This window comes from Ailuropoda melanoleuca, chromosome 7, assembly GCF_002007445.2.
Source record: "Ailuropoda melanoleuca isolate Jingjing chromosome 7, ASM200744v2, whole genome shotgun sequence".
NCBI lineage: Eukaryota > Metazoa > Chordata > Mammalia > Carnivora > Ursidae > Ailuropoda > Ailuropoda melanoleuca.
In genome coordinates, this window is record NC_048224.1 from 9,729,909 (window position 1) to 9,755,675 (window position 25,767).

A 25,767-nucleotide genomic window follows, 5' to 3' on the forward strand; every position below is an offset into this window, starting at 1 on the left:
CAATATTCTTTCTGCCTCTGACCCTACCACCATATAGCTATTCAACATGTTTTTTTTTTTTTAAAGATTTTATTTATTTATTTGATAGAGACAGCCAGCGAGAGAGGGAACACAAGCAGGGGGAGTGGAAGAGGAAGAAGCAGGCTTCCAGCGGAGGAGCCTGATGTGGGGCTTGATCCCATAACGCCGGGATCACGCCCTGAGCCGAAGGCAGACGCCTGACACCTGCGCTACCCAGGCGCCCCAGCTATTCAACATGTTTTTATTTTGTAACTCAAAAACACAACCCAGAGTGACAAGAAATTAAAATGAAAATCTCAAACTTGCAGAAGACATTTACCTAAGATCTTTCGCATATAAAAATTTTGCTTCAAGAGAATATTAAGCTCTTACATAAAGACAATTCATGGTTGGAGAAAAATTTCTATTTATGTAGTGAAAATAATAAAACTACTTGAACATTATATGCTTCAGACTTTTCATTAATTCAGACTGACCTACTCATTAACTTGAAATGCTAGTGTTTTCCCATACAATATATGAAATATGCATATTACGGTCAGGTATGTGAGTATATGAGTCTATCTATAAAATTAAAATAGAGAGAAGCATCTGCTCCCCAAAACCACCCAAAATTAGCTAGATTTTGATTTAGAGTAAACGAAGTATTTCTCAAATCCTTAAAATCATTTTTGTAGGCAGTTTTTCAGTAGCCTTATTTCAGAGGGTTGTCCCTATCGGATACAAGCATAATTGACTACAAAAATGCATAAGCAAAGGAAGCTAATGGCCTTGCTTAATTAAAATGTAAAACTTCACCATCTTATATTCCATTTATATGATTTTAAAGGAGGCTTCAGTAAGTCACTCTCTTGACAAGAGCATTCAGATTGCAGAGAAGGCTACAAAGGCGTTAATGACATTTACCCCCCTAATAAGAGCTGTTCACACTTCATGGTTTTTCCTTGTTATTGCTCAGGACAGACACTAGCACCTCATTGAAAGATCAGTGCTGCAAAGGAAAAAAGGCCCCTTGAGACATCTCTGACTTGAGGAAAAGCACTAAATCAGGTGATGCTACATAGAAGACATATTTGATTCTCAGGGGTTCTTACTCACCCTATGGCCATGGATTTGAGGCAGTTAACACACAGCCAATCAAAACCCTCCCCCACTCCCAGAAGACAGGGCCATCTTCTTCTGCAGCAGGCATAGTGAAGGCTAGGGAGAAAAGAAATAAACTTCTTTCAGGTGCCCTAGGTCTGGCAGGATCCAAATGTCTTGTACTGCTCTCAGTTAATCTCCATCGATGTGTGGCTGAATGAATAAAACACTGACCTTTTCACCTAAGAGACCACAATTTGAATCCAACGTAAAGTCACTGGAGGATCAATGGACAGAGGCACTCATATTTTAAAGCAATAAAGCACTGCAAAAAGGGAAAAGGAAAAAAAAAAGTTTTTTTACCGTGGTTTTGGCCACAGATTCAACCCAGTTTCCCTGGCTCAGCTATTATGAATTGGATCTCTGATTCAGAATTGAAAAGCTCCCAGCACTGCCCCTATGGATCTCAAAATCTGGCACGAGCCCATGGCTACTGCAAGGCAGACATTCCCTCACATGTCAATACGTGGAAAAGCAATCCCGGCTGGTGATGGAATGATGGCTGACTCAATGGAATATACTCAGCATGAACTCCAATTCTGGCAGAGTTGACAGGACGCAGAAACAAGTAGCTCTTAATTATTCTTTCAAGGGGAATTTAAGTGTATTTTGTTGTTGTTAATTTGAAATTCTTAAAGGTGTGTGCATACTTTTAAAAAAGAGGCAAATGAACGAAGTGACTGAAGGTGTGTCCCTGACTACCTCGTTTTGTGTCGTATCAACACACCATAAAATTAACAGGCTTAATATGAACAGGTACCCTAGAGACAAAAACCTATAGGATAGATACTCTATTGTTTAAATGTCAATTTCTTTGAAGCCTGGACTAACCTGACCATAAGCCAATATTTTCAGTCGTCCGTATTCCAAACGTTCTATTTATTTCACTGAGGAATCTGAAAGAAATGCCTGTTGTGCACTGCCTTCCTTTAGAATTGTATCCCAGAGAGGATGCAGTGTGCACCGGAGTCTTCAAATTACCACACTTATTCCACTGCTATTTTTAAAACCAAAAAAGAAAAAAAGTCCACAGCAGGAAAAGTATATTAAAATTAAAAATAGAAAATACAGCAACCACATTACTCATACTAACTAGAAAGCTGCCTCTGACACTATTATTATGGCTTTGTTAAAGAGAGAAAATTACATGAGAACAAGAAAACCAGGTTAAAGCATTTCCTTACACAGAGGACCTTCAGTTCTCAAAGTCTCTGAGAAACAGCTTCCTGGGGCCTATAGATAAGAAATACACAATAAACTCAAGATGACCTCTGGACAGAAAATGCATACCAACTGATAACTCGTTCTCTTACTTTTGGGGCCTTATGAATTATGGTCTACTGGAGCCATGCAAGGCATTCTACTGTTAAAATGCAAAACTATCTGTCTGATCTACTCTCCAAGTCCCCGTCCCAAGTCTACGTTGACTGAGAGAGAGAGAGAATACAATACTCAGTGCCAGCAACAAATGAAAACACTTCCTAGATAGCAATAGGACCTCAGTGGTGGGTTTCTAAAACAACTGTTCATGAAGCCACTAGCCAGTGATTGGCCTTTTTGAGGGTTAATAACAACAAATGCCAGGTCTGTGAACCAAAAGAATCACTAGTCACTCCCCTTAAAAAGGGATGTGATGCAGGGCCCCTGGCTGACTCAGTGGGTAGAGTATGTGACTCTTCATCTCAGGGTTGTGAATTCGAGCCCCAGGTTGGGTGTAGAGATTACTTAAAAATAAAATCTATTAAAAATATATAAAAGAAAGAAAGAAAGAAAAAGAGAGAGAGAAAAGGGAGAAAGAAAGGGATGTGATGCAAATGTCAGGTTAATCAAGATGAGCTTCTGAGCAACAGGCCCAGGCCTGGCCTAACACACTCACTTAAACCACAGCTCAGTGCTGCTCACCTAACTGAAATGCAGCTTTCTCCCATAAACTTGTTCACACCTCTTCCCAACATAGCATTCTTCCTGTACGGAAAAATGCTTGTTCCATCCTTTCTACTATGTAACAATATCTCTCTTCTTCCTTAAGAATCTCCTCTTTCAACAGGTCTTCCTAGAGTAATTCAATTTGGCAGTGGTCACTTTAATTCTACTAGCAAATGTATTGGCCTGCATTCTATTTTCCAACTGCTGCTGGCATTACTTATAAGACTATCATACATGAATCAAATAAGTATATCTTTATTTATGTTTGTCCCATCTGTATGGATTTAGCAAGAGCTTCCAGCAACCCACACAGATGCTCATCTCACTTTCTACTTTTTCATAGTCCTTCATGATTTCACATAGGAGAATGTGAAACATAGGTCACTCAAAAGAAACAGATGGCAGACTGGGGCTGGGTCTTGAGAGCCTTCCCATGATTCTCTGCTACAGTCACAGATCTCAGTTCTTGGGCAAGTCCTCACCATCCCCCACCTGCCCCTTCAGTCAAATTGGGGGAAATACTAGAAAAGGACATGGTAACTCAAATAAAATGTATGGACAACTAGAAGAATCACAACGTTTCTGTTGCTCTAGAAACTTAAGGGTTGTGAGGAATGGTGAATTTGAAAATGGCTTTACTTAAAGAATTAATATTTACTGAGCTTTACTATGAATTTAACAAATGATTTCCCTTTACTCTCAAAACTCCAATAAGGAGTTATCAGCAAAACTAGGCTTACAGAAATTATGTATTTTTTGCAAGACGAGAGAGCTAATTGATGATGGAACTGAGGTCTGAACCTACAGCTCAGGGGCGTTCCACTTCAAATTCGACCAGGAGCATGCCAGAGTATTGCTCCGGAGACCGTGTGGTTGAATCAGTGCCATCACAGACAGTATCCATTTCCAGTAAATCTGAACCAGTTCTGATCAGATGGTGAACGGCCAGAGAGCTGTGGGCTAATTTTTTGTTCCTCCTGGGGAACACAAAAACCCTCTCTCCATGTCCACAGACACAAATTCTATTCTACCAGTTACTGCATTCCATCCTGGAATTTGGTGAGCTCTCTATTTCTACTTTGCAAGGGTAAAGGGAGGAATATTTTTACTTTAACTCTGAGCACAAAACATCAAGCTACGTCCTTGGATATAAGGTGTTTGTTTTCACTGCTGTTCAAATAGTTAGAGCTTTGGCAAGGGATTCAAAATCCCTGTATTCCACTTCCAGCTTTGACCCTGCCTGAGGCCTTCAGCCACGATTACTTTAAAACCAGGGATAACAGTCTCTGAAACTCTCTCTCTAATAGGGAGGCTAAGAGAATTGCTGGGATAATGTCTGTAGAGTAGTCCAAGCACTCTGGAAAACAAACACTGTAAATATAGAACATTGCTCTGAACCATCTACCTTTTGTATATCCCTGCCAAAGACAGGGGATCTTGATCATTCATTCCTATGATCTTTCACTTCTGAAAGAGAGTCACGTATTGTTGACATAATGCAAAGACACCTTATGTTATGGTGGTGATAACCCAATCTTTAGTTGGAGTCAAATAATCCCTCCTCCGGGTCAATGCTATGGGTCATCTGTACATTCTTATAATTTTGATCATACAACCTGCATTATTTGTTTACAGCTGCTTTGTCCTGAACAGTGAAGGCTTCCTGAGACATCTCTTACATCAGCACATAGTAATTAAGTGGTAAAATTTGCTATTTGAAGGACTACCTAAATGAATTTAAACCTAGAACCATTCTTCTTTCTGCTCCAGAAATTTCCTAAAAATCTGTGAGGTCAGGTATGCCCATAAAAATGTTGTCTATTTTAAGTAAGTTTTACTTTATGCAGTGGGGTGAAAGCCCAGATACTCTAACAATTTTAATAGATTCATTAAGTAGTCATTCATCCTGTGCCCAGTGCTTAGAAGAATACTGGAAGAATTGATGAAATAGAAAAAAGCAAGGGTAATAAAATGTCATTTTTGGAATAAGTCATTACTTAAAAACTTAGAAAAAGCACACATACATACTCACACACTCACAACGTAGTACCCATTAGTAAGAGTGTTGTGGGCTAGTTATTGCTCTAAGTACTTTATAAATGAAGAAACTTAGGTTCAAATATGCTAACTGACCTACCTTAGGTAACAGAGCAATCAAAAGTTGAAACCAAGATTCATACCCAAGTCTGTCTCACTTCAAGTTCCAAAGCCTTTGTCACTATAGTTTCTTGCCTCTTACTTGTAATCAGGTATATACTACATATGCACATATATGCAGGTTTATGTGTATCTGTATGTACATATGTGTGTATGTCTTATTTACAACTGAATAGTAGCTACTCTTTTGCCTGACTGTATGGGAAGGCCTCTGTTCTAAGAGATGCAGTGAAATACTAAAAAAAAAAATAAATCCTGGATTTAAGGCTGCTTTATACACAAAGGTCTAAAATGGCCAAGAGTCTATATCATCATCTTTTCATCATTACGTTAATCGTTAACATTTACTAGATACTTAGCAAGTGGCACTATGAAATGTTTTATACGCATTATCTTATTTTATCTTCACAATAAACCCATGAGGTACGGTTAGTATCCTTGCTTTCCAGGTGAGGCAACCAAGGCTTAGGCAGATAAAGACACAGGTCTATTTTCACACATTTAGTAAGACCTGCAACCGGGATTCAAAACCACGAGCCTGCTCTAACACACTATTCTGCTGCCCTAAGCTTTCCTTGTCCGACTATATAAAAGAAGGTAGAACTACAGCTAGTCCGCCACACCTGAACAGGGCACTGAGCTGGGCTCATCCTCCATGGTACAAAGGTACAGCTGGGAGTGGCTGCTCAGCCCCAGACCACATGTCCTCATTCCCTCAGTCACTTGGCCCCACTTAGATGGAAGCTCTGATCAGTGACTTGTAGAAGAAGTGACCCACTCTGCTTCCAGACCTGGTCCAGGAAAACCTCCCACACAGCACCACACAGCACCTCTATCGTCTCTCAGCACTGCCACCTGGATGAGGAGCCTGAGGCCCCAGAGAATAGCAGAGCCATGAAACAGGAGAGGCTCTAAGTTGCCAGAGACGTTTAAGGAGATCAAAGCACCTCTGGAAGGAAAACGTTCACCAACCAGGAATGCTGACCCGTCTTGCTGAGAGAGAGAAATAAACTCCTGTTGTGGTAGGCCACTAGTATTTCAGGGCTTACTTACTAAAACAAATAGCATTTCTCTTATTCACTAAAGCTTAAAATGTATTTATCTTTTTCTAAGCATTTGATATCTGCAGAGAAACAGGTCTGACACCTGAAATTTCCCTCCTGTAACCGATCAGAGTTAGGTTTATGCATAGATGTAAGTGGGGAAAAAAACCCAACTTCAATGGGAGTTTATCACATGTTTTCATCTACATTATTTCACCTTTTTGCCATTCAAGAACAAGAGAGGCATAAGGGGTTATCTCAGTTTTAAAGCTGAAGAAACTGTGGGGGTGCCTGGGTGGCTCTGTCAGTTGAGTGTCCGACTCTTGGTTTTGGCTCAGGTCATGATCTCAGGGTTGTGAGATCAAGCCCCGCCTCAGGCTCTGCACTGGGTGTGGAGCCTGCTTAAGATTCTCTATCCCCCTCTGTCCTTTCACCCCCCCTTCATCTCAAAAAAAGGAAAGAATAAGAAAAAGAGGAGGAGGAGGAGGAAAAAACCGTGGCTGAGAATGGCCAATTTTCCATACTCACATATATCATCAGTGGCAGTACTGGGACTTTAGCCCAATATTCTTACTCAATGTGCAGCGCACCCTTTGCCATCCAACTTGATATCCTTTTATAGACCCAGAAAAGAACATTTCATCTCTGCTCCACCTCCTGCACATGATATAGTTGAAATCTTATTGATTAGGTTTTTTTGCACTCTTACAAAGGTATGTAATCCTGGAAAGGGAAGTCAAAGAGCAGAATTCACAATGAAGCATTAATGATAAATATCAGATCTAGAGAAAAATTTGGGTCATGGAAATGAGAGAGGAAGGTAATCTGGAACAGGGTAGACTATCAAGAAATACCCAAGAAAAGGGATACAAAAGAGGGACTAATTTCACTAAGGTCAGGTAGACAAGACCTGTCACTGAATGCAAGAGGCATCTTAACTATCTTTCCAGTTCAAGATTCTCAGGCCTTCTCTATTCTCTAAACCATGCTCCTCTGATGCTAAAAGGTTCTCACAGATTACATTCTGGAAAGATACCTTGGTTGTCTTAAAACAACAACAACAACAACAACAAAACCCCAAATACTCCACATAGAATCAGAGACCTGAGTGCAAATCAGATTTCAAAATTTTCTCCCTCTGGTATTTTGGAAGTATTAGTACGTGTGAGGCTGTGTACTAGGAGTTGGGTTATAGTAATGATCAAGAGATGAGTGGTTCTTATCTTCAGGAAGCTTATAGTGCATCAACTGTGCCAATTAATAGCTTCTGTGATTACAGGAAAGTCACTCAATCTCTTTGAATTTCAACTACTCCAAATGTTAATTCATTGGCAATATCTACAAGAGAATGGTATAAGTGGACTCAAAGGCCTAACATATGTGAACTTGCTCCGCAAAGGGCTGTTTAAATACAAGTGTTTACTGAATATTGATGTTTTCCACCACATGTATACCACAAAAGACTTGTTCCACACAGACCACCAGCTAGGGGGTGTGGGAGCCTTTGTTTCTGTTCCTACTGCCCTCAGGAGCCCATCTGTCCTTAGAGTACCTAGAAAGCCCAAGGAAAGACTATAAGCCCTTAGATCAACTGGTTACTGCATATTCCATGAGTTCCATGGTGAGAATCAAGCTGTACCAAGTGAAGTAGGTTTCTTTACGCATTCATTTAACAAATATTTATTGCGTGCCCTCCCTTTGTGGCGGTCCCTAGTGAGGAAGCCAAGAAGAAAACCATTTTAACAGTTGACTTAATTGATTGATTTTAAATTGGATTGGAGCTTGAGGGAAATAGTCTTGAGGTAGAGCCACACAAGAAAAGACTTATACTGGTTAACCTGGACAGAAAAGTCCTCTGTGAAAAAGTGGGACCTCAGCTGACACCCCAAGAAGAAGAAACTACCTCTGTGTAGAGAGGAATAGGGGATTCCATGCAGAAGAATCCATATATGTGAATGCCCCAAGTGGAGGAAGAGTTCTGATAAGCTTGACAGAAAAAGGCTATGAAGTGGAAAGTGTTTGTGGAGTCTACTTACCTACCCTCACAAACCACTTATTCCAGAATTTCTCAGAGCCTTTATGCTGATGTGTACCTTGAGGCTCTACCAGAAGGATCCTGAGTGTAGTTCCTCCCAAATCTAAAATCAGACCTCTGGAAGACTAGTGCCCCCAGAATACTCTGGGAAATAGTCTCCTAAAGTATTGATGGTTCTATTAGTTCTGATTGTTTCAAGACACAAGTGATTTGAAATGTGCATCACTGCTGGCCCTCTCACAAGGCTGCTGACACCTTAGCTAATTATTCAGGGTGTCTGATATGGTTCTCTGAATTCTGGCAGGACTCATTTGCAAAGCAAGAGATTTCCACAGATGGGCTGGTGTATGAGCCCTGGCAAGTCAGATACATGCTCAAACTGAAAAATGACTGCATGAAAACCCGATTTTCAAATGATTAAATTCAAAAGTGATAATCACCTATACTCTTATATCCTAAGTCAAAGACAGGGAAAATGGGGAAGGGACAGGACACTGCTTCTATTTATTGTCAATAAATGTACCACGGGATATAGACTTGAAAGAAGAATTACTCTTTGGCAGCAGGAAAAACATCTTACGTTCCTTTAGATTTTAGCATCTAATTGCCTATTTCCTTTTTCTGCTGTTTTGTGGGAAAATGCCTAAAACTTACCTCACTTTTTCTGTACTTTATGAATGAACACTCTAATTGCTACACAGGAGAATACTGGGTTTTCTACTTTTAAGATGCTACCTGGATTCTTAAATCATTGTGGTCCAAGTTATGCTATACATTTTACACCCAGCTGTCTCGCTTATGAATTACATGGATGATTACAGACGTGAAAAAGTAATTTTTACCAAAACAGCATAGGATTCTTGAAAGATATTGACAGTCTTTTAAGTGAATCTGTGCCATCATTATGACCTCCCTCTTCCTTTTAATAACCTCTTCATACATGCTTGTAAATGATAGTTTTGAACGGCCTACTCTTCTTTTCCCCCACATCCAAAAATTCAAAATTAGATCAGACACCTGCTATTCTTTCACATTCAAAACTATCTCTGAAACCAGCAGTAGCTGTGTCTACATAAGGGATGGAGGTTTAGGCCCAAAGAGAGTTAAATTAATATCCTGGCTTCACCAGTTCAACTTACCGTACATCTTCATTTGCCCAGTAACACAATCTATAGCCAACTGCTAACCAAGTCAATATGTGGTAAGACTAACAGCCACCCTAACTTGCCTTGATAATTATTCTCCTTTAACTGACATAATATTCAATATACTGTTGTTGAGAGCAATAATGCTAAAATTGATGCCTTGAGGGTTACAAGACAATTGAGTTTTAGCCAGATAAAATGACTTGTACGCTAACAGTGCATTATAGGGTTCCACAACCTTTGGACACACATTTTACAGCCTTCTTGCATGAAAATGTTACATATAATTATATTCAAAGTCATTTGTGTATACCTTATCATTACTATATATAATTTTTAAAATATTGGCCAATAACCAAATTACATTGCTTTAGAGGAAAGGGGTTTGTTTCTATAGTTTAGCTCTTGTTTTTGAGTGTCTTATTTTTTCAAACAAAATGAGCATTTTCTTACTACACAGTTTTGTGTCCTTCAACATCTTGCTTTTTCCCTAAACCAAGAACTATTTTCACAAGGAAGAAATAGATGATAAATGCTAAGTACCAAAAGCATCATTTAAATAAAATCTATATTACATCAATCCTATCAATAAAACAAGACAGAAACTAAACCTTGTATTCTCATAATGTAAAAATCATCTATGATTTTCTCAAAATGTCAATTCTAGGCCCTGAATGGAGAAACAGATTATATTAAGTTTAAGACTTTGTCAAAATCTATATTAAGTTAATAAAAATTAATTATAGCTTAAGTATCACAATAAATGGTAGAATTCTTCATATGTAATATTTCACCCTGAAATAAGAGACTTTACAAATTTCAGGTCATGGTTTCGCTGAATTTTCCTCTCATCCTTAATTTCTCTTGCAATTTTGTATTGTTAAAACCTTGGCCCTCACACAAAAAGAAATACAGAGTACATTTCAAAGTACATTTTCTGTGCACTTTAGAGATAGACTGAAACGGAGAAAAATTAACACTTATATAAAAATTTTAAGTGAAACAAAGAACAGGTATTGGTCAAGGCAAAACATTAGGACAATATCACAGAACAACAACCATCAAAATGCTCTAGATTTACTGCCATCAAAATGCTACAGTGAATGGGGTTGTTAAGAGGGCAACGAATCAGTCATGCACGTATCTGTTTGGACAGGAAGATACCATGCATCTGCTCCAGAAAGCTCAGGCAAAAATATACACGTAGAACTGAAATACAGCACTGATGACAGAACTAAGCCTCAGAGTGGAGGCAGTAAAGTGGTACTAGATTGGGGAGTATTATCATAGGTTTGAATAAAGAGTGCTTAGCCACGCTAACAGTTCTGTTCAAAAATGTTCAAGAGCTTTGTTCCTTTCTGTAGAGTAAGAGCTATCCCAAGTGGATATTAATAATTATGTTGTGGAAACGAATGTAGAAAGATGTGGCACCATATCTATTCCAGGCCAGTACGAGCAGGTATTGTGAAATTGGTTCCATGCTTTATTTTTCCTGGCCTCTTCCTTCTGGACCTCATGTTCCCCCAGGTCCCCTGACCACCCAGGACTTAACTTTCCACTCACCCCATTGAAATGCCCCCATCCTGAGGCAAATGAGATAATGCTTGTGAAAGTCTTCTATAAACTAAAAACGTAATATATAATTATTCCTATTATCATCATCATCTTGTCTTCTGAGGGCCAAATTCTCTGTGCCTTCCAAGTTGACATCTCACTAAACTAAGCAATGATTCAATGCTAACCAGAGCACTCACAAGAGCAGACGGGTTATTCCACCTTCTGTCTCTCTCTACTTCCTGTCATCATACCTCTCTGCTCACTTGCCCTGGCTAACACCTGGAGGTACCACAGGAGAATGACAGGAATGTGTGTGTTTTTATGCCAGGTTAAAGCAAGGGGGAGATGTGAGGCCCTCCACTCATCACATACCAAGCTGGCAGCCAAGGCCTTGCACACAACACAGGGTCATTCAGGGAATAAACAAGGCTGGCAGCGCCAAAAACAGTTTTTTTGTTTTTTGTTTTTTTTGAAGGGGTCAATTCTCCTGGTATTATCCCCATAAGAAATTTCAAAAATCACTTCAGATTCTACCTTCTCCAACTGTGATCTCCTTTGGCAGGAGGGAGTACTTCTTCATCGTCCAGTGTAGTCTTTTTGGATCCTGGGGTCTCCCAACATGCTGTTTTCAACATTTACCCTTCAAGGGTCATAGGAAGACAGATGGCCATAAAAACATTTCAGAGGCAAAGTACACAATGCAAAGCGACTCATGACATACTGCAAAAAATGATGAAAAAAATGCAGGGAGGTTGGGGTGGGGGTCGGCAATGGAGGCTGCAGTCCTCCAGGTAAACTTCTGAAGACCCTACCAGATCACAAGTGCCACTGATACAAACAAGAGGCTCAAGCTGGAAGAACAGGTGTTGTGAAAGCCAAAACTATACCCAAGTCTGTGCGCTTTGGAATATGAGGGCTTACTGGTTATAAAAGCAGAGAGTTTACAGAGGTTACAGTTCTGATTTGGAGGAAGAAGCAATAAATAGGGGACACAGACAACCAAAAAACAAAACAAAACACTAACCCTATAAATTCGGATCAAGCAAAAGCCCTACTAAACCCAGATGAAATGCAATCTCAGATTTTCACAAACACGTCACCCACCTCAAAGAGCCCTTCCTTTTAGTGGGGCTACAATCAGACTTGCGGAGAAGCAGGAAGCCCACGTTGTAGGGAGAGGGAGCTGAATTTAAAAAGATGCAAACAAAGCAGTGCTAGGCAACAGGCCACTTTTTCCTTGCTAGCATACACCACCGAGGCCCAGCGCCAGCCTGCTGGGACAGAGATCCTTCTTTCCAGTTCTCTGACAAGCTTGCCAAAAGGAGCATTTTAATCAGAAGAGGGTGTGCATGCCCAGGCCTGTGAGGGGCAGGAAAGACACCAGGTTTGCAAGGGTTCTCCCTCAGCCCGTCCTAGAGCTGGCCAGACACCAGCTTCACGTCCTCCCCCTACCTGAAGGATGTACCCCCGGACGTAGTCCCGCAGAGTCCAGCCCAGGCCGTGCAGGATGTGCAGCACCTCTTCCTGCTTCAGGACACTGAAGAGACGGTCCAGCAGGATCTTTAGCCGCACAGGCACCGCCTGCGTCCCGTAGAGCATCAGGCTGCTGATGTCGAACACCACGTTGGACTGCACGATCTCCACCTGGGTGGGGTGGTATAGGTGCTGCGTGCTGAGTTTATCCAAGGCTGTGGTGGTCCCACCAAAGTTCCGGAGGTGGGTGGGAATATGGAGACAGAGGGAAAGGGCAGAGACAAAGAAAGTAGAAACGAGTTACTGGAAGTTATCAGGGCTCCATTTCTACAGATGGATCGGGACCGCAGATGTTTAAGCAAGTTTTGCAATGTAAACAGTTCTCTTCCCAACTCCTCCCTGCTTTGTCTTTTCTTTTTAATTTGGTATGTTTATAAATTGCAGACAACAGCAAATACAAAACATACTCGACTTTCAGAAAGAGAGCCACTGACGATGTTTCTAAATGACTGTGGCTGGCTCTAAAAACCTGGCTAATTAATTTGCCAATTGAACTATGGCTTAGCCCAAGTTGCCATGGTGTCCCCCATGTCCCCCCACCACCACCAAAACAGACAGACAGACAATTCCTGACTCCTGCCATAAGAGCAGGCTCAGCCTATCAGCTTTCTGAGTAAGATTCACCCCTTAGCATACCTGAATGGTTTAAAGAGGAAGTGGAGCATGCTGTTTAGACTACAGGGTTAAAAGGCCTAAGCTGAGGGAGTAAGGACTGGTATTGTAACTCAAGTTAAATTAGCCAGCAGGGACTATCCCAAGAAGCAGTTCTTCCAACTCCCCCTCCTGCTATTCACCTGTTAGTTTAATGTTCACTGGCCTGTTTCAAGAAAAAGGAATTCACATTGTAACTTGGTCACTTTTTATTAACAACTCTGACAAGGGTTTAGTATCAGATGAAAATAGAAAAATGACAGACATCAAGGTTGAAGAATTTCTGTGTATTTCAGGGGCGTTACCTCAGTACAGAAAACTGAGGGTAACCATCTGCAAAGTAAATACTTTAGGCCTTTTTCTCCTGATGTTTAAGAAGTTACATCTAGATCTAAAAGCCAAGATACGGTCATACATTCTAGTCCCCATCCTTATCTGAGCTCCTGGGAACCCTACTGCAGATAATGTAATTACATTTTTCCTCAGTTTCTCTACAGTGAACAATTAAGATAACATTGTCTCATCTACAAGGCTCAAAGAGATGCTGCAAAGATTAATGGGATAATGAGTGAGAGGTGCTTTGAACTCGTTAAGAGAGCACAAAAGCCTTAGATCAACTGTCAGAATTATACACAGATGACCTTCCAGAGATTAAAAAAGATAAACATGTGAGCCTGAAAGATGGTCATCTAATCTCATAAGTCAGACAAATGGGTATCAGAAAACAACCAGGCGCAAATTCTAACTACACCTGAGAGCGCCCAAGGTTTTTGCAAGTTCTAAACCACTGCCCGGCCTTTCTCAACCACTCTTCCCAGCACCTCAGCCCTCCACAGTATAGGCTACCGTACACGTGCGCTCTGAGCAACTCCTGTTTGAATATGCCCGTACTGCTGCATATTAATGCAGGTAGTTAAAAGTGCATGCACATGCATACATTTTTTTAGTATTTCAAATGTATTTTTTTCAGGGTTCCTCCTCCACTCTCGTTTCCTCCTGACTTGTGGTCACCAGAGAGTTCATGTACTCTTGATAAATTGCTTTCTTACATCCACAGTGTAAAGGCCCTTATCATTTACCCGCTGGCTTCATTCAACACATTTACTCCCAGGAATACTTTGTCAAAGAGTTCGGGTTTCCTCATACTTCATTTCTTGCAGCTGATTGGTCTGATCTTTCCTATTCCAGTGGTTAAGTCAACTTTGAATAAATAGCTTTAAAAATTAATTTAACGTTTGGGAAAGATAAGGGATTCACAAGCCTAGGGATTGAAGTCTTCTCTCACTCCACAGGGCATTTAGACTGCAAAACTGTAGGAATGAGGTATTATTATCCCTGTTCTTCTTCAAGAAGAGCTTCACTACTCAGCCTTCTGATGAGTACATGGCTCTGCTTACAGAATCCAGTGACCAGGTCAGGGGAAATCTGCTCCTCTCCCCCGTTTCCCTTCATCAACCCACCTGGCCTGCATCAAACACTTCTTCACCAAATACACTGCCATAACCACCACAAATAGGATACCAGGAAGGTTCAGTAGATGACACCGAATCCTGATTTCCGTCCCCATGGTTGGTACCTACAGCTGTGCATTAAGTCTGTGCAGGTGTGAGTACCTATGCATTCAAGGGCTGGGTGGAAAGCTGTGACCCCTCTCCCTCCTGCTCTTCAAAAAAAGGGCTGGGGGGCGCCTGGGTGGCACAGCGGTTAAGCGTCTGCCTTCGGCTCAGGGCGTGATCCCAGCGTTATGGGATCGAGCCCCACATCAGGCTCTTCTGCTATGAGCTTGCTTCTTTCTCTCCCACTCCCCCTGCTTGTGTTCCCTCTCTCACTGGCTGTCTCTATCTCTGTCGAATAAATAAAAAAAACAAAACAAAACAAAACAAAAAAGGGCTGGCAGTTTAAGAAGGCAAAGAGGACTAACCTGTCGAGGCTCCAGAAACAAAGAGAAGTTGTTCAGAGAACTGAAAGAGCACAAGTGGAAAGGTAAAGCAAAAACATGTCCCTAGATATGCTTTTGAGAACAACAGTGAGTGAGAATATTATAAGGACATTACCTGATTCCTCTTCATAAATATGCCTTATGTCAAAAAGGAGAAATATTGTTATGAGCCACATAAATATATGGCAGGGATCAACAACTTTTTCTGTAAAATGCCAGACAGTAAATATTTTAGGTTTGTGGGTCAAACATTCTGTTTCACAAGTACTCACCTCTGTTGTTATAGAGGGAGAGCAGATAAGACTTAAACTAATGGGTGTGCCGGTGTTCCAATAAACGTTTATTTACATAAATAGGCACCTGGCCACATTTATACTCTGATATGGAGGATGAAAGGGTGGGCCAGATATTTAAAGAGAGTCAAGAGTAGATAAGAGAAAAAACCTGAGAGTGTGATTTAAGCAGCAGTTATCTAGCAGATGAGCCACAGACAAAGATTGAAAAAATTAAACTGCCCAGCTCACAGGTGTCAACTACAAATTTCAGCATATACGTATTATCAAAGATTATGATCTGTCAAATTTCTTTAATGTATCAAATTTTTCTGCTTCACAATTGTTGGATTATAGTAAGTCACCAAGTTGTCAACAACTTTTGGGGATGTCTCCTAGGTGGACAAAGGGTAAGTGACAATTTTTTAAGTGTCCTAATAACAGTAATCTGAGTCTGCCTCGTGTCATGACTTTCCTTTATCTGATTGGGGAGGACTCAAGTCTGAGTCTTAGTGGGGTTAGGGATATGAGTTGGGCCAATGAGGATGAATAAAAGGCAGGGCAAGAACTTGTTCAGCAAAATGGAGTGAGAAAAGAGGGTCACCTACCTTTATACTTTATGGGTCTAACCATCTAAAATTGTCCTAAAATCTTAAAAAAAATAAAAAATAAAATAAAATTGTCCTATACCAATGGTATTTCCCAAATTCCATTTTCAAATTAAATCTTAAGAAAAATTGGGTATAAAAACATATGGAAGTAAAGCTATTCATGTTGAAGCTGGAGTGCGTGTGGATTAGAGAACTTCCAATAATTTGTCATTCTCTTCTTCCATTCAACTTGTTTAAACTGGGACCCCTAGAGTTTAAACTGGGACCCCTAGAGCTGCTGGAAGTACAGTGTAAAAAAAGCACTTTTCTATACAATAAGATGATGTCAACTGTTTTGTCTGCTTTGTATCTACTCCCCTTCATTCTGGTACCGGAAACCTGATTGCCCTTTGGGGAGTCACTCTTCCCCTACACTCAGGATCAATTATTTCACAGACCAGAATTTTATGTTCCTTGAGCCAGGCCTAGAAACCAGGATACCCCATGTACAGCAACTGGTTCAAGAATGGGCAAGTGACCTAAGTCTGAATGGTGACATTGAGTCTAGGATTTTAGTTAGAACTACTGGGGGTGCCTGGGTGGTGCAGTCATTAAGCGTCTGCCTTCAGCTCAGGGCATGATCCTGGCATTCTGGGATCGAGCCCCACATCAGGCTTCTCCACTAGGAGCCTGCTTCTTCCTCTCCCACTCCCCCTGCTTGTGTTCTCTCTCTCGCTGGCTGTCTCTCTCTGTCAAATAAATAAATAAAATCTTAAAAAAAAAAAAAAACTACTGGGAAGTCTTCTCTTTCCTGGAAATGTGCAGATAATATATATGCTTAAGAATGAGCATCACATGGAAGATAGTCAGGCTGCAAGATGGTCTGAGAAAGACCAAGGACTGATTAGTAACTGTTTGATCCAGAAGATATGGATATGGCAATGTTAAGGCCAGAATTTTCAGTTAAATGAGCCAAAAAAATCTCTCCTCATTCTCTCTTTTTATGTCTGCCTGAAGTAGGATTCCATAATTTGTATCTAAAGGAGGCTTGACTAAGACAATCACTTTTGGGGGGAATTTTCCAGCTGGATACCATGGAATTTCAAAGCAGCTATCAGTGGTTTAACTAAAGGTTAAATGCCAAATGCTATTCACAATTTCTCCAATGACTAGAAACAGGGTTATTCTTAACAATTTTGTATCTTATACAAATTTACAAAGGGTAATGGATACCATCAACCCTATTAAATAAACGTAATTGTGTGTTGGGGGTAGGAAAAAGAAAATGACCATTTAAGTACTAACTAAAAGTCAGGCATTATTCTAGGGGGTTACAATGATCTCCTTTAATTCTTCAAAAAAATTTAAAATGCACAGTATTACTCTTATTGCCTATTCAGAGATGACAGGTTCAATGAAGCTAAGTAACTGGCCTAAGGTCACTTAGTTATTTCTCCCAAGAAAATTCTGTTTCCACCACATGTTCAGATAAACAGTCAATAAGTCTGGAAACCTGCAAGTCTTCATCATGTTGGAAGTCCCTAACTCCCAGCAATCTGGGCTTCTTGCCCATCACTCTGCTGAAGCAAGCATTTCAAAGGTCACCAACACCTGCCTTACTATGAAATCCGATAGCTTTTTTCCTTCATTATTCTCCATGATCTCTTCACAGCAGCTGACCTTATTGATCACCACTCCTCCTATAATGCTCTTCTCCTTCATTCATGCATACATTCGTTTATTCACCAGCACTTAATAACTTATCACCAAGGTAGGTGCTGCATGCAGATGTAAAAGTAATTTATGTTGCGGCCTCCACCTTCAAAAGGAGACAGACGCAATCAGTATAAATGCTATAAAAGAGATTTGATAAAGTATTGCAGAACACAAAAGAGAGGGTAAGTCTGCCAGACGAAGGCATCGTCTTGTAAAGTAGCTAGGAATTCAAAAAGGGACAAAGGAGGAGAGCAGTCTAGGTAGATGGAATGAAGGCAGGTATACTCAAACATTACATGCATTAGAATCATCTGAAGGGCTTACTGGAACACAGACTTCTGGGCTACCGTTCCCAAAGTTCCTGACTGGTTCTGTGGTGGCTACCGTCCCCAAAGTTCCTGACTGGGTCTGCGATGGGGACCAAGGATTTACATTTCTATTAAGTATCCACAAAATGCTGATGCTGCTGGCCAGGGACCACACTTTGAGAACCACTGAACTAATGGGATACATGTAAGAGAACAGAATATCCACAGAATGTGTAATACCTGAGGCCAAACAGAGATAAGTACAAAAAAGTCAGATGGGCAAAGTGTAAGGAGCCTTAATACTAAAGGCCAAAAGGCCAAAAGCCGTGGAAGGCTTATGATATAACTTTATTTCCTGTTAATAGGATATAGAAAACATTAGACATTTTATAAGATAAAAGTGACTTACAATTTTAGATATAAAAACTTTGACAAGGGTCCACAAGTTAAATTAAAACAATGGTTGTCAGCTTGAGGGACATGGCTCGTGTTCAGCAGTAAAAGCCAATGAATAAACCTCAGTCACAGAGCCACAACCCCCATTTCTCCTTTAAAAATTGTACCCTTCCTTCTTTACAAAATAATGGTGTACTCTGACTTGACTTACACAGTGCATTGACCCAGGACGGAAAATTCTCCTGGGTGCCAAAATAAATGAAGCTTTGTGAAAGCCTCCTTTAATTATTGATAAAAGCACCAAGAACCTGGGAAGGTTTTTTTCCTAACTATACCTATATGGGTAAGGAGTAGCTAGAACCTGATATTTGGGTCAATGTTGGAATATTCAGAATTCAGATAGAATGTAAAGTGGGACAAGAGTAATGCATTCAACTCTAGCATTCCTACCTGTTTTAACAATGAATCACTCTTCAGAAAGTATCCTTGTGAGAGCAAAGCACAAGTGTCCAATACTGAAAATGGCTTTTGCCTCCCAACATATTCAAAGGCAGGCCATTCTTTTCAATTAATCCTGACATCCATCCCTAGGAGTTGGGATCATTACCTGGAAAGAAAAACCCCTGAGCCTATGACATGTCTACTCTTTTAAATTCAGTATGAATATTTTCCTGGACCTATAAACTTTGTAAGACATACTAGATAAAATGCGAATAGAAATTTTACATGATTTCTTTCAGAAACTATGTTGATGATTTAATAAGGTAGTTACAACCTATTTAATCAAATAATATCAAAATAGTTATTTCAGTTATGATTATCATTTTCATTTTTTTTTTTTTTGAGAGGAAGGGAAGGGAGGAGGGGTAGAGAGAGAGGGAGAGAAAATCTTAAGCAGGTTCCACACACAGAGTGGAGCCTGACATGGGGCTCGATCTCACAACCCTGAGATCATGACCCGAGCCAAAATCAAGAGTCAGATGCTTAACTGACTGAGCCACCCAGGTCCCCCTCTTGTTATTTCTTAAAATATTTTGAATATTTTCCACATCCTGCTAATGAAAGTAAAATTAACATAAATTATGATCTAAATGCCAAAACACTTAATTTTTAGCAGTATATAACTACTTTCATTAAATATGTAAAATCAGTTTGACCATGAGATCTACCAAAATTAATAAATGTTTTTATAATATATGACTCTTACCTAATTTGTTCCTGAAGTCCAACACTATATTGTGATACACACATGGAACATTATCAAAGTAAGACCATGACTTTTAACATACTCTTCATAAAAAAAACTTAGGTTTTCATTTACTGCATCATTACTAATTAAGTAATAAGAAATAGCATTTCTATTGTAAACTGAGTAATTTCATTAGCTCCATATTTTATTCTAGACTGTTTTAGTTATCTACCCTATAAAATGCAGTCCACAACATATTGATTTTTTTAGTAATTTTTCTCAAAATGCATATTAATACATTTGAATTGAAATGTGAGTTCAATTTCTTCCAATGAAAATTAAATTAGATTTGGAAGCGTGATTTGACCATGACCACTGGTGGAAATTTTCATCAATCAAGATAGCTGAATCTGCAATGATATAAGTACCACTTTTCAAAAGTAAAAATAAAAAGCACATTGCAGAAACTATTTGAATAACTAATACAGTATTTTATTTTCTCAATCTTTTCTGTGTATACCAGAATAAACAATACGCTTCTAAATGAAAGACTAAGCTAAATTTATAAGTAGACATTTAATATACCTTGTTAATGCCTTTTTCCAGAAACTGAGAAGGTGAATGACTATAACAATATCTGGGTAATAAGGTGGGTGACTTTCATTTTTTTCCTTTTAGCAAAACTAATCATTGTGTAGTTTTTGGCATACAATTTTAAATGATTTCTAAGAACTGAATGACGATGGGATAAAGTTTCTTGCCCCACCTATTCATGTGAATAGGTATCTCAGCAGTTACATCTGCAAAAATGAGAAATGATAGGGTAATTTTTCTATTTCTTACAACAAATACTATTCATTTACTGATATATGAACTAGTCTGGGAAGAAAAAAATTATAGCCCCATCCATTTTATTGACAAGTGTATTTCTAACAAAAATCCACTTCGTGTTTCATTAATTAGAAAATGTGTAATATTTCTATTGCTTTAGATCTTATCATCTTGATCAAGTTAAACAATAAAATTTCTATTTAAAATGTATTATTTTCTTAAATTTCATTGCAGACATGCGTAAGTTGAATGATAGAACACTTTCCAGTGAACATGGCTGACTACATTTATAGTGTTGTTATTTGGGGACAGTGAATTGGAAACAAGAGTTAAAAAGATAAAATAATGACTTAAAACAATGATTTAAAGCCCAATGTTAAAAAGATTGTTGTCCTCCAGATAAGGGATAGTTTCTAGGGCCAATCTCCAAGGGTTCAAATCTCAGCTCTGTCACTTACTTGCTGCAAGACCTTGGCAAGTTACTTGGTATATGAAAATGTCAGGATGGCTCTTCATTTTCAAAATTCTTTTTAGTGGCAGGCAAGCCAGTAGCTTGAAGACCACTTTCTCAATTCAAAGAATGAGGAAAGAAAAACACAGAATCAAGACCAAGCTAAAAAGTGTGGGGAAGAAAACAGATGTGTAGAGTAAAAATGAGGCAGGGTTACAGGAGGACTAAGATTTTCTAGTTTGGGGATTTGGAGGGGAAATCAGTTGAGATGGCAGGGGAACCATCAGGATTCCAGAGCTGCTGCCTCCCCAGCTGTTCCCCAGTGATGAGCTGCTTCTAGGAGTCCAAGTACTCTTACACTACGCAGGTGATTCCTAACCTACCCAAGTGCTATGCCCTCAACTCCAAACATGTACTTGACCCTTAGTGTTGAGAAAGGTAGAACTAAGGAAACTAGGTTGAAACAAACCTTTTTGTTACTATAGTTATCTTCTGATTGGATATGTCACAGGTGCTCATTGAAAAAATGCCATAAATTCAAGAAAACAACAACAGAACAATAATCTATAATCCCACCACCTAAAGACTGCTAATGTCCATATGTTGACATAGTTGCATCTACTTTTTGCAGCCCATAATTTTATATCGTTGAGGAAATCTACACTATGGATACAAATTCCTGTCTCGTTTGTTGCTGTTCTTCTCACTCAACATTATATAAAGCAAAAACATCCAAATTATCTCAGACTACTTAGTACCCATACATTTTTCCACTGCAGTTTCTCCTGATCAATCCTTCCTCTCTGGTCTAACTTCTACCACTTTAGTACAGGCTTTTAGACTCTCACAACTCCATTACTGCAAGTGACTCCTGGTGGTCTGGTCTACTTCTGTTCTCTCTGGCCTAATACAACCTAAATACAACCCACAAGTCAGTCTTCTCAAAATACTTCTTAGAATACATCTCTTCTCTCATCAAAAATTTCCAATGATGACCCCAGCAAAACCCTCCCTTCCCCTTTACACCAACTCCTTAACCTGGGTCAGGAGACCTTGGCCAGATCAATTTACTATCCATTATAATAATGGACGCAGGCCTCTGTGACCAAAGTGAGCTAGACACTGCCTTCTCAAACATCCTGAGCACTTTTGTATTTGGTCACTAAAAGAATATTTCTGGGCCCTGTTCTAAGTTTTGGAGATTTCATGAAGAATAAAACAGGATTCAAGCCCTCTTGAAGTTAATAGACTAGTGAGTAAACAGACTTAAAAAAACACACACACGCATTAATTCACAGAATTACAAGCTGTGTATGTGACATGAGAACATAATTTAAATGGGTCACAAATGAATTGGCTTTTCCAGGCAAAGCCAATTCTGCTAGGACATGAGAGTGAGCAGCAGAAGAGTACGAGATGATGCTGCAGAGATAAGGAGGGTTCCATCTGCTGAGCCACATTTAAAAAATGTTTAATTTTCAATGCTGTTCCTTAAATGCCTTTCCTCTTATTTACCTTTTGACTACATTTTTGTTCTAGCTTCAATTCAAGTTCTACTTTCTTTTTCTATGATGTCTGGAGAGGGTCCCCTCATCTAAGAGCAAACTGTCTCAATAATGATGTGTGCCAATCATGTACATCCTAACCATATGTTGCCCATTTACTGGGTCACTTACGTGCCTATTTTATCACGAGAGCTTGATGTTAAGCAGCAACCCTATCTGACACATAATCGACTCAAGGGTGTTCAGTCTTCATATTGTTGAATGGATAAACACAGTTAAGTGAACACAGAATAGGAAAAGGCCATTAGTGTATTTGCACTGAAAGCCTAAATGTATGATTCTACTGTACCACCAAACTCTCCATTTTACCCATGTCCCTCTCCTTTGATCTTTATACTCCTCTTTATACTCCCCTAGAGAACAGTGGGGTAGGTAACTGCGGCAGTTTAGGGAGTGAGATGGGGCCGCTTAGCTGGGCAGGAATCGACTAAGCTTTGCATAATCTATTCCCTTTCCTACCACTTCAAGCATTATTTGGGGGCCATCCAATGGATTTCTAGGTAACAACAATATGAAATCTAGGATTGTTAAAGAAAACAAGCTTGATGACAGTGTGCGTAGACTAGAACATAGTGTACAGAGAGACATTATGAGAATCGCAGCAGAGATCACTAGACTTGTGGTCAATGTGCTACAGCTATGGTCTCATGGCTATAGAAAAAGATATGGATGATACAGACTTTGGACAGGGTCAGAGAACAGTCACACAATAAGACTGTAAGAACAGCATCTACAAAGAAAAAGTTATTTTTCTTTTATAAGAGGTCTAGAGAAAAAAAGAAGCCAACGTATAAATTAATCTCTTTTTAGTTTGTGGAATTTTTTATGGAAAAAGAAAAGGGTTTAACTGCACAATATGGATACCAGTTAGAAAAAGAAAAGAAAATTCACACAACAAGAGCTTCTTAAACTGTGAATTAGGTAACTGAGGGAATGTAATTTACCTGGATTTGTTTAAAATGCCAGAAACAGAGGCTTAAACTGGTAATTTTCTAGCTATGAGACAAAGGAGAAATTGAGGTCTGTATATAATTTTAATAAATACTTTGATAGGATAAGACCCCAAAATGACACATAAGTCTGGATGAAGAAAACTCATTTCTGTTAAAAACAGAATCACCACTAAGGACAACAGCCAGAATTTTTGTGGTTCATTACTGTAAATGTGTAATGTAAATGTGAAGTAAGTATAAAATGTAATGCAAAATATGCAGTAGTGAGTAATATACACTTTGAACAGTCTTGCTAACTTAAAGAACAAAGTAATGTTCTTTATAAAATTCTGTTTTCAAATGTATAAAATAGTGCTGGGGTGGGTGAGGAGTGGTTATAAAAGAACTCGCATCTATCAAATGAAATGTGAATAACTATTTTTTATTTCAATTTTTAATAACAGGAATTACTCCCCAAACCTTCAAATAAATTAAAATAAATGTAAACCTGTAATTCTACAGACTTCACTTCTAATATTTTCTGTGAAGGTCACAGAAATAAGAACATATTCAGATAGTTTTTTTTCTTAATGTAGGAGTATAAAAGTGCTTTTCACTGATCCTAGAAAATTGGCTCTCAGTGATAGTTTATAGTTCTTAGTTTTCCACAACTTTTTTAAACATAACTTTCTTTAAAAGCCAGATTCAAGTGACTTAGGTGGTTTTCACAGGAATATGCTTGAATGTTTCAGGCCCTGACGTCCAGAGGACTCCATCTAATAGCTGTTCAGGCATGGCAGTGTGAAGCTTATAGCCATTCAATAAGAAGGGAGAGAAGTGGGGTAACTTTTCAAAACCACCTACTTTGCAGAGGAAAACAATTAAAAATTTGTATGAAAACGGCCTAAAAGGAAATCTTTTATTTCAACTGATTTCCAGTCCTGCCCTGGATATTTTTAAATTTTTAAATACTAATTTGAAGCAACTTTACAAGTAAGAAAAAAAATTAAAGAAACCTATTCTTTCATTTTGGGAGAAAGCCAAGTGAGCCTTAAATTGGAAAGCTAATTGTTTTGAGAACTCCATGTCTCTTGCCTCAATTCCCCTTAGGATTCTAAATTATAACAGCATCAAGTGGTCAGCTTTTAGGAGCTCTGGGTCCTAGAACACGATTTTAATTTCTAATAGATTAACATTTAACACGTGTCTTTAAGGGATTGTTTTATGGAATTCTTTCCACGATTACTTTAAGAGTTCTGAAATAAAATTGTTAGGGACAGGATTTTATAAGAGCAGTTTCTGTGGTCAGATTTTTAAGTTTTGATTACTTATAAACAGATTATTGTTCCCTTTCCTACTTCAAGTACCCAAATACTCTGAATTTATGAGGGTCGGTGGCTCTTCATTCTTGCTAATATGACCAATAATTTCCAATTATACCACACTTTATGATATGCACACTATACCTGATATAATGATATGTCATTTCAATGTAGCTAGCCCATGAACTTCTACAGGTTTAATGGGATTTTGCGTATTTAGAATTTCATCATAAAGGGGCCCTTTGGAATCATTATAACATCAATCCTTTCCCATTATAAGACTCAGCTCTCTTACTAGGCAAGAGAGCATCAGGGCACAAGGCAAAAGCTTAGCCTACCCATAGATCGTAAGCCAGATCCTAATAAAAGCCATAGCACTTGGGGAAAACATTAATAAATGGCAATGATGACATATTAAAAACTTTTTAGTGAATCAGAGAATCGATCATGAAGGCAGACAATCACTGTTATTAAAAGGATTCCTTATGACTTGAAGTAATATTTAGATCTGCACATTTTATTCACTACTTTTGGGGAAAAGAACTATATAATTGGGGGCAAATTAAGTACAAAATAACTCATGTTCCATTTAAGTCACAACTTTCTAACTGTAACTGTCAAGGTTGAATTAATTAGGATACTTAATACCAAGGAGAAAGAAGGCTTGCTTCAAGAATTTTTTTTTAAGGAAAGAAGAAAAAGAATGATATATAGCTGCAAGAGTTGATCCCCAACCTGGTGATAAAAACTGTCAGACCTTATGTGTGAAGGGTTTATTTTTTTTCTTAAACAAATAGTGTGTCAGTGTTTTTAAGTAAAACAAAACAAAAACCTACTGAGCCTTCATAAACCCCGATTGCATTACTATACCTTATATACCTTACGTGAATGGTTCTTGATTTTTTCCTTGTCCCTTAATACATGAGGAATAAGTATATGAATACTCTTATGGTCCATTATGGATGTGATTCTAAACTGTAGTGAGGAACAGGGGACAAAAGTAGTTCCAATGAGGCCCCACTGTCCTATGGATTTTAATCATCCC

At 39.0% G+C, this 25,767-nt stretch overlaps 1 protein-coding gene across 12 annotated transcripts in view; it reads right to left on the reverse strand.

Moving 5' to 3' along the window:
* Nucleotides 1-25,767, reverse strand: part of BNC2 (basonuclin 2) — a 417,234-nt gene that overhangs the window by 110,244 nt on the left and 281,223 nt on the right. For 11 of the 12 annotated variants that reach the window (XM_034663950.1, XM_034663947.1, XM_034663945.1 and 8 more), the window contains one exon: nucleotides 12,480-12,715. In XM_034663950.1, the coding sequence (XP_034519841.1) occupies nucleotides 12,480-12,715 (236 nt within the window). Of the gene's footprint in view, nucleotides 1-12,479; nucleotides 12,716-17,627; nucleotides 17,899-25,767 lie in introns of those variants that run through there. The other variant, XM_034663952.1, reaches the window with a different exon arrangement.